The 10,703-nt window shown below is 43.2% G+C and overlaps 1 protein-coding gene across 1 annotated transcript in view; it reads right to left on the reverse strand.

Annotated features, from left to right (window-relative positions):
- Window positions 1-4,807: 4,807 nt before the first annotated feature.
- wdr1 (WD repeat domain 1) overlaps window positions 4,808-10,703 on the reverse strand; it is a 27,903-nt gene continuing 22,007 nt past the window's right edge. Inside the window, exons 12-15 of the mRNA XM_084132190.1 lie at window positions 10,579-10,689; window positions 9,894-10,067; window positions 9,303-9,447; window positions 4,808-5,881 (exon numbers count right to left, since the gene is read on the reverse strand). Of these exons, the coding sequence (XP_083988316.1) occupies window positions 5,775-5,881; window positions 9,303-9,447; window positions 9,894-10,067; window positions 10,579-10,689 (537 nt within the window). The 3' untranslated portion in view covers window positions 4,808-5,774. The remainder of the gene's footprint in view (window positions 5,882-9,302; window positions 9,448-9,893; window positions 10,068-10,578; window positions 10,690-10,703) is intronic.

The following is a 10,703-nucleotide window of genomic DNA, read 5'->3' on the forward strand; positions in this document are numbered from 1 at the left end:
TGCCGACTGCATGAGTGTTGCACAGGTGCGTGTTGATGCCGACTGCATGAGTGTTGCACAGGTGAGTGTTGCTGCCGACTGCATGAGTGTTGCACAGGTGCGTGTTGATGCCGACTGCATGAGTGTTGCACAGGTGCGTGTTGATGCCGACTGCATGAGTGTTGCACAGGTGAGTGTTGCTGCCGACTGCATGAGTGTTGCACAGGTGCGTGTTGATGCCGACTGCATGAGTGTTGCACAGGTGAGTGTTGCTGCCGGCTGCATGAGTGTTGCACAGGTGCGTGTTGATGCCGACGGCATGAGTGTTGCACAGGTGCGTGTTGATGCCGACGGCATGAGTGTTGCACAGGTGCGTGTTGATGCCGACTGCATGAGTGTTGCACAGGTGAGTGTTGCTGCCGACGGCATGAGTGTTGCACAGGTGCGTGTTGATGCCGACTGCATGAGTGTTGCACAGGTGCGTGTTGATGCCGACGGCATGAGTGTTGCACAGGTGTGTGTTGATGCCGACTGCATGAGTGTTGCACAGGTGAGTGTTGCTGCCGGCTGCATGAGTGTTGCACAGGTGCGTGTTGATGCCGACGGCATGAGTGTTGCACAGGTGCGTGTTGATGCCGACTGCATGAGTGTTGCACAGGTGAGTGTTGCTGCCGACTGCATGAGTGTTGCACAGGTGCGTGTTGATGCCGACTGCATGAGTGTTGCACAGGTGAGTGTTGCACAGGTGCGTGTTGATGCCGACGGCATGAGTGTTGCACAGGTGCGTGTTGATGCCGGCTGCATGAGTGTTGCACAGGTGCGTGTTGATGCCGACGGCATGAGTGTTGCACAGGTGCGTGTTGATGCCGACGGCATGAGTGTTGCACAGGTGCGTGTTGATGCCGGCTGCATGAGTGTTGCACAGGTGCGTGTTGATGCCGACGGCATGAGTGTTGCACAGGTGCGTGTTGATGCCGACGGCATGAGTGTTGCACAGGTGCGTGTTGATGCCGACGGCATGAGTGTTGCACAGGTGCGTGTTGATGCCGGCTGCATGAGTGTTGCACAGGTGCGTGTTGATGCCGACGGCATGAGTGTTGCACAGGTGCGTGTTGATGCCGACGGCATGAGTGTTGCACAGGTGCGTGTTGATGCCGACGGCATGAGTGTTGCACAGGTGCGTGTTGATGCCGACGGCATGAGTGTTGCACAGGTGCGTGTTGATGCCGGCTGCATGAGTGTTGCACAGGTGCGTGTTGATGCCGACGGCATGAGTGTTGCACAGGTGCGTGTTGATGCCGACGGCATGAGTGTTGCACAGGTGCGTGTTGATGCCGGCTGCATGAGTGTTGCACAGGTGCGTGTTGATGCCGACGGCATGAGTGTTGCACAGGTGCGTGTTGATGCCGACGGCATGAGTGTTGCACAGGTGCGTGTTGATGCCGACGGCATGAGTGTTGCACAGGTGCGTGTTGATGCCGGCTGCATGAGTGTTGCACAGGTGTGTGTTGATGCCAACTGCAAATTGAGGCTTCATTGCAGGGCGTCGTCGTAGATTAAAGAGGCTACATGCGATTTTCTGAAATTTAAACTCGCGACTGACACCTGTGGCCAAAAAACGGAACTGCTCTTCCTTTCTGCTCGCTCTCGTATGTGCACACTTCACAAATCATCCGCTGCAAAGAAGTCAACATTATGTTTACAGAGGTAAGAACAGTCAAATACATATATTGTTTGAGAAACTAAGTTTGTTTGCTGACTAGCGGTGGTGGCAGAGTGATCTGAAACGTTTAACATGAGCGCGCTTGACGTCACATCCACAGACACATCCGACCCGACAGAAAATAGGAAAAATAGGATACAGGCTTATAGGTGCACCCGCTGTGAGCTGACAAGGTGTCAGTATGCTCATCAGCAGATGTTTGAGTCATAAATGGTCAAATAAAAAGGCTATTGTTACGTTTATTTTGGGGGAAAAGTTGCATGTAGCCTCTTTAACCAAACGCAGGTCGAGTGTGAGGCGGCTGGTTCTGACGTTCATGTGCAATCGTGTGCAATGTGTGTAACGAAAGCTACTTATTTTCTGAGTTAAAATATTTAAAGTTTATAGTATAACTATTGTTTAACATATTTTAAACTTAATTTCATCATTATGTATAATACTCAAAAATACCCCGATGAAAATGAACCATGCTTTTACTATAGTAAAAGTGTAGTAACCATGTGTCTTTTAGTTGGACTGATAAAGTTAACATTTGTACAGCCACAGTATTACAACAAATAAGTCAGTGTGGTTAAATATAGCTTTAATTAGGGTTAAACATTTGAATTCTTACACTTAAAAACTGAGGGCGCATCTCCGCTGCTGCGTCCGACTGTCATGTTACATCATCACCACCATCACCACAAAGCTCCTCCCTCCCGCACGCAATGGGTTGTGGGCAATATTAGCCGTTAGAGTGTGCATTGATCTGCACTTCGAATTCTAACCGGAAATAGTAGACCATCCGGGTATCTTGGGAATACTCATTTCAACATACTACGATTTGGGACGTACTAATTCTAGTTTCGCATACTATTTAGGACGGATAGTATGCGAATTGGGACTCAGCACCAGTGAGAGTCAACATCTGCAAACCCTTCATTAACAAATAATGAATCTTTTATGGCCAATCAGACGAGCTGTTTCCTCAGCCAATAGCAGAGCGAGTTTACGACTGGAGTCACGTGGTGTTTTCCACAGAACGAGAGTTATCTAATCTTCAGATCGCTGTATCATCACCCGCTCTATAGCAGCCATCCTTCAGTCCGCAGTTTATCCTCAGCAGTCCAGACAGAACACACACAGTCCACATGCTGAACACACACACACACACACACACGTTACAGAACAAACCCACAGTCCACATGCTGAACACACACACACACACACACACACACACACACACACACACACACGTTACAGAACAAACCCACAGTCCACATGCTGAACACACACACACACACACACACACACGTTACAGAACAAACCCACAGTCCACATGCTGAACACACACACACACACACGTTAAAGAACAAACCCACAGTCCACATGCTGAACACACACACACACACACACACACACACACACACACACAAGTTCTATTTCTGAATGTTCTCTAAAATATCCAGGTTTTTAAAACTGTTTTATCAATGTGTTTTCTTGGTTACACTGAATTATTCTTCAAACATTATGGGAATATTACTTTTGCATGTTCTCTGAACGTTCTACAAAATAATCATACTTTTATTTTGGAGGCGATTAATGGTAATGAGTCGTTGCCCAGCAGTTCTAGCATTAAGAACATCATTAAAGACCAGATAACACTGAACAAACATTATATTAAAGCGTTAGTTCACCCAAACATGAAAGTTCTGTCAGTAATCACTAATAATGAGTACATACTGTATTATATAATGATAATAATGAGTGCTGTATTCTGTGTAAATCAGGTACACTACAACACCAGATCTGCTAATATCCGGTGCCAAACATTCACTGAAGTGAGCCATAACACACTGATATGATGTTTATGACACCAATATCTACAGCATGAGTGTCAGAGGTCTTTATCGAATACACGCACACTTTATGGTTTTCATCATTTCACTCCTACTACTGATTGACTATTTGACTGTAAACAGCAGAATCTATCAGAAGAAACAGAAACTCACCTCATACCCGTCTCTCTCTCTGTGTGTGTGTGTGTGTGTGTGTGTCTCACATGAGTCTCATTACTGTAATTCACTTCATATTGTTAATGCATCTCCACATCCTTCTCAGTGAATGAAGAGTTTACAAAACTACAACTCACAAAACAACAGATCCAAACCTCCACTGTGGAAATCTGGGATAAACACGCTTTATCATGCTATTTTTTTCCATATAGACTTTCAGTAAAATGATTATGCAAAGAATGAATAATGAACCGGTTTGAACTAAATAAATGAGCCGAGAATGTGTGGTGTAATGGCGCCCTCTGCCGGTCAGCAGGAGAAACACTGAAATCTGAGCCGAGAATGTGTGGTGTAATGGCGCCCTCTGCCGGTCAGCAGGAGAAACACTGAAATCTGAGCCGAGAATGTGTGGTGTAATGGCGCCCTCTGCCGGTCAGCAGGAGAAACACTGAAACCCGACACGCCGTTGTATTTCTGCTGGCACTTCAGTCTTTCTCAGATCAACAGTCACGAATGAAGGAACAATAGTCGAGTCTTACCTTGAGAAACCCTCACAGCTCCATCACAGCGTCGTGTAAACAGCATCTCGGTCGCTTTTTAGTTACTATTAGTTTTGAGCATGTAAACATGTTTGCAAGTCCAGTCCAAGTGTTCTTCCCTCTACTGGAGACTGCTGGTGTAGTTTAACCAGTTTAGTGTCACCACACAGTCACAGCGCTGCTAATTATGATCAATACTCGGTTATTCCGACCCTGTAATGACGCCTGTCAGTCTCGGCAACTAATATGCTAATTATTTGGTGTTTTGACGCGCTCGCGACCCTCCCGCGCTCATTTTCCCGCCCTTTAGTTCCACTGCAGGTCACGTCACGATCACGCCGACGTCACCATATGTACTGGAATAATTAATAAATAATAATCATAATATTAAATACTGTTAAATAAAAAAATATCTGCCAATTGGGTGAGTAAATGCATCTTTATTTAAGAATGTTTAGATATTTGTCCTGGGAAAAAAAGACAAAAATACTGAGGAAAAAACATGACCTACACTTCACCAGTGTATGAGTGCTTGTGAATCAGTTTTAAGACACAAACTGGACAGAAGAAAGTGCATAAAAAGTGTTTTATTATCATTATTAATATAATTATGAATCACATCCACCCAATGAAAAATGAACCAGAGACATCCAACAAAAATACAGTAAATAAACATCAAGGTAGGGTTAGAAGAGAGCGAAACACTGTCGCTCAAGCTCTCTCTCTCTCTCACACACACACACACACACACACACACACGATCTGCTATTGGTTTGATTATTGCTCCCTAACGTTCTCACGGCCACATCAGGGTTCAGGAACACCTCGTGAACTCTGACCCCTGCTTCTGGAATGTCACATGACACAGACTCTGGTCACATGTTTTGTTCTGGAAGGTCAAGTGTTGGATGTCTGTCTGTCTGTGCGTTCTATTGCTGATTTCCTACGGAAGCCCGTTTACACCACACGAGAATCATGCTTTAATTTAATAAATTTCTCCTTAGTATGCCAATTTAGACTTGTTATAATTATGAAGTCAAGTCAGTTTTGACTTTGTAAGTCAGTGTAAATTTCTCCTTAGTATGTCAATTGACAATTTCGACATAATTATGACTTTCAAGTCAATTTCAGCTGTTTATTTCTACCCAATTTCAATTTAGTATATTTCAACTTAGTCGAAATTGCCTCAAGTAAAAATGTCATAATTTGTCACAATGTCACAAAAAAATCTTTTTTAAAATATAATTATGACTTTTTAAGACATTCTCGACATAATAGCAATTTCAGCTTAGTATGTAATAATTTTGACTTGTCTCAATTTCTACATAATTTCGACTAAGTATATTATAATTCACCTTTATAACCCTGATTTCCAGATGTTGTCCTCTGCTGTGGTGTGAAAGTGCTTCCACACGGACCCGCCGGAGAAGCGAGAGCAGACGGAGAGCAGCAGTGATGAACAGACTGAGGAAAAGAGGAAGAGCGACAGAAAGACAGCGAGAGCGAGAGTGTGTTCCTGATGATCTCAGAGTCGCAGTCTCAGATTTTCAGAGTCCACTGTTTGATGCAGGCGTCGTGAGACGTCGTGACGAGCGTGTTGGCGTTCAGCCAGGCCAGACCACTGACGTGATGCAGCCGATGGGTGTCTGCGAACACACACACACACACACACACACATCATTTCCTGAAGTCCATCTCAGTGGCTATGTTTACATGCAACCAAATGTCTAAAGTTAACTAAAGTCTATGATGTAGAAATTGTGTAATGACGTAGAAATTGCGCAATGACGTAGAATTAGCGTAATGATGTAGAAATGGCGTAATGACGTAGAATTGCCGTAATGACGCTGAAATAGTGTAATGACGTAGAAATAGCGCACTGACATAGAATTGGCATAATGATGTAGAAATCGCGCAATAACGTAGAAATAGCGTAATGACGTTGAAATAGTGTAATGACGTAGAAATGGTCGTAATGACGTAGAAATGGCGTAATGACGTACAAATTGCGTAATGACGTAGAAATGGCGCAATGACGTAGAAATGGGCGTAATGATGTAGAAATAGTGTAATGACGTAGAAATGGGCGTAATGACGTAGAAATGGCGTAATGACGTAGAAATGGCGCAATGACGTAGAAATAGCGCAATGACGTTGAAATAGTGTAATGACGTAGAAATGGTCGTAATGACGTAGAAATAGCGTAATGACGTTGAAATAGTGTAATGACGTAGAAATGGGCGTAATGACGTAATGACGTAGAAATGGCGCAATAACGTAGAAATAGCGCAATGACGTTGAAATAGCATAATGACGTAGAAATGGTCGTAATGACGTAGAAATAGCGTAATGACGTAGAAATGGCGTAATGACGTAGAAATGGCGCAATGACGTAGAAATGGTCGTAAAGATGTAGAAATAGCGTAATGACGTTGAAATAGTGTAATGACGTAGAAATGGGCGTAATGACGTAGAAATGGCGCAATGACGTAGAAATGGTCGTAAAGATGTAGAAATAGCGTAATGACGTTGAAATAGTGTAATGACGTAGAAATGGGCGTAATGACGTAGAAATGGCCGTAATGACGTAGAAATGACGTAGAAATGGCGTAATGACGTTGAAATGGCGTAATGACGTTGAAATGGCGTAATGACGTTGAAATGGCGTAATGACGTTGAAATAGCGCACTGATGTAGAATTGGCGTAATGATGTAGAAATGGCGCAATAACGTAGAAATAGTGTAATGACGTTGAAATAGCGTAATGACGTAGAAATGGCGCAATGACGTAGAAATGGCGTAATAACGTAGAAATGGCGTAATGACGTTGAAATGGCGTAATGATGTAGAAATGGTCGTAATGACGTAGAAATAGCGTAATGACGTAGAAATGGTCGTAATGACGTAGAAATGGTCGTAATGACGTAGAAATAGCGTAATGACGTTGAAATGGCGTAATGACGTAGAAATGGCGTAATGACGTTGAAATGGCGTAATGACGTAGAAATGGCGTAATGACGTAGAAATAGCGTAATGACGTAGAAATGGCGTAATAACGTAGAAATAGCGTAATGACGTTGAAATAGCGTAATGACGTAGAAATGGCGTAATGATGTAGAAATGGTCGTAAAGACGTAGAAATAGCATAATGACGTAGAAATAGCGTAATGACATAGAAATGGCGTAATGACGTAGAAATGGCGTAATGACGTAGAAATGGCGCAATGACGTAGAAATGGCGTAATGACGTTGAAATGGCGTAATGACGTAGAAATGGCGTAATGACGTAGAAATGGCATAATGACGTAGAAATGGTCGTAATGACGTAGAAATAGCGTAATGACGTAGAAATGGTCATAATGACGTAGAAATAGCGTAATGACGTTGAAATAGCGTAATGACGTAGAAATGGCGTAATAACGTAGAAATGGCGTAATAACGTAGAAATGGCGTAATGACGTAGAAATGGCGTAATGTAGAAATGGTCGTAATGACGTAGAAATAGCATAATGACGTAGAAATGGCGTAATGACGTAGAAATAGCGTAATGACGTAGAAATGGCGTAATAACGTAGAAATAGCGTAATGACGTTGAAATAGCGTAATGACGTAGAAATGGCGTAATGATGTAGAAATGGTCGTAAAGACGTAGAAATGGCGTAATGACGTAGAAATGGCGTAATAACGTAGAAATAGCGTAATGACTTAGAAATGGCGTAATGACGTAGAAATGGCGCAATGACGTAGAAATGGCGTAATGACGTTGAAATGGCGTAATGACGTTGAAATAGCGTAATGACGTAGAAATGGCGTAATGACGTAGAAATGGTCGTAATGATGTAGAAATAGCGTAATGACGTACAAATAACGCACTGACGTAGAAATGGCGTAATGACGTAGAAATGGCGTAATGACGTAGAAATAGCGTAATGACGTTGAAATAGCGTAATGACGTAGAAATGGCGTAATGATGTAGAAATGGTCGTAAAGACGTAGAAATAGCATAATGACGTAGAAATAGCGTAATGACGTAGAAATGGCGTAATGACGTAGAAATGGCGTAATGACGTAGAAATGGCGCAATGACGTAGAAATGGCGTAATGACGTTGAAATGGCGTAATGACGTAGAAATGGCGTAATGACGTAGAAATGGCGTAATGACGTAGAAATGGTCGTAATGACGTAGAAATAGCGTAATGACGTAGAAATGGTCATAATGACGTAGAAATAGCGTAATGACTTAGAAATGGCGTAATGACGTAGAAATGGCGCAATGACGTTGAAATGGCGTAATGACGTTGAAATAGCGTAATGACGTAGAAATGGCGTAATGACGTAGAAATGGTCGTAATGATTTAGAAATAGCGTAATGACGTACAAATAACGCACTGACGTAGAAATGGCGTAATGACGTAGAAATGGTCGTAATGACAGAATTAACGTAATGACGTAGAAATGGCGTAATGACGTTGAAATAGCGTAATGACGTAGAAATGGCGTAATAATGTAGAAATGGCATAATGACGTAGAAATGGTCGTAATGACTTTGAAATGGCGTAATGACATAGAAATAGCGTAATGGCGTAGAAATAGCGCACTCACGTAGAATTGGCGTATTGACGTAGAAATGGTCGTAATGACACTGAAATAGCGTAATGACGTAGAAATGGCGTAATGTATGAGAATAGTTATTATACGCAGACAGCGAGAAACTCTGTATATTCGTGCAGTGTGCGTGTGTCAGAAACATCTATTCCGATTTGAAGCTTGTGACATATAAACACACACATCAGCCCGATCACATGTTCAGCGCTCATGTAAACACTACAGTCAGACTCATCAATAGGAATGAATTCAGTGCGACTGAAACAGAAGCTGTGCCTGTAAACGCAGCCGCTGACGCTGAAACTCTCAGCAGAAGTATACGAGCTTATTGCCACATCAGCATCACCGGCTATTACACGGCAGACACATATTAAACATTTAACAACACAAGTATAACACAATTAAAACAAACTTAGACAAAAATAAAATAAAATAATAATAATAAATGAACCGGTCAGTACCTGGAAGCTTGATCCTCTTGTCGGGGTCGCTGACGGTCCACACGTACACCATCATGTCCATCCCACCGGTGGCGAAGTGCTCGTTATCAGGGGACCAGGACAGACACACCACCTTCGCATGGTGACCGTAGAACTCGTTCTTCTCCTGAAACACACACATCTCACACTCACACCACTGATCTGAAGATTAACCCTTGAGCATCCATGACACACACAGGTCTATAGTGGACACATGTCCGGGTCAAACAACGGTCATTAAGGTTAAAGCGTGGAGCACTCACTGTAGTTTGGTCTCATTTTAAGGAAGACCCTTGACTGAGTAAAACAAAGTTTAAAAAGTAAACGGCCCTGGGATTAAAAATTGCAGTTTTAATGGGTTTCAATGGGGACATTTTTGTCCAGAAGGCGCTGAGAGGAACTACTGTGTGTTTCTAGAGCAACATAGAATTATTAAAGGAAACTCCAATAATAAGTCACTCATGCAGTCGGCATCAACACAGGCGAAATGATCAATACAACAACACTGAAGAAGACAGAAGTGTCCATGAGGATGCACAAGGGTTCATTACTGATGTTCGTCGGTGAGTTTACCGTGTATCCGTCAGCGACGGTGAAAACCGTGACGACCTTCTTCTCATCCGTCACGGCCAGGAACGCTCCATCCTTCGAGTAGCACATGTCCGTCACGGGTCCCTGGACCTCCAGCACCTTCCCATCATGCTTCAGGGTGTTGCCCTGAACAGAGTACAGGCGCACCTTCCCGTCCTACACACACATCATCGTCTTCATCAGAACAACTCACTCGATCTGACGAGGTCCAGAGATTCATCACTTCAGAAGAGGGCTGGCAATCAGATGCTTGATATAAATTTAAAATCTGGATTCCTCTTATCGATTCCTTGTGAGCATTTCAATACGAGTTTAAACCAGTGAAGCGAGAGACTCTGTTTTCTGTGTTCATGTGTATCAGTGTATTGGATCCGTGCAGCTCTTAAAGGGACAGCAGCCTAATATTCCTGCTGTATAGGCTAATAACACTAATAATCCTGCCGTCTCTATAACACTAATCTAACAACAGAAGACAGAGAAGATTCACTCGTTCTGCAATAAGAATAAATGTGAATGATATTTAAGTTTTTTATTTATTTATCGGGAATCGATAAGCAGAATCGAAATTGGAATCGTTAAAATTCAAACGATACCCAACCCTACACCTGACTGGAGAAGCGCTAGAGTTCTTATGCTAATATTGCGAGGCCTGTGATTGGTGACTCACGGCTCCGCCCACAGCCACGGCTCCGCCCCCTGGGTGAACAGCAGCAGCTTCGGGCTCGTAGTCCAGAGAGTCCAGCGTGAAGAGCTTCTTCTTATCCTTCAGCAGGACCAGCTGCAGACAAACAC

Source organism: Abramis brama, assembly GCF_963993115.1.
Source record: "Abramis brama genome assembly, chromosome: 13".
Lineage (NCBI taxonomy): Eukaryota > Metazoa > Chordata > Actinopteri > Cypriniformes > Leuciscidae > Abramis > Abramis brama.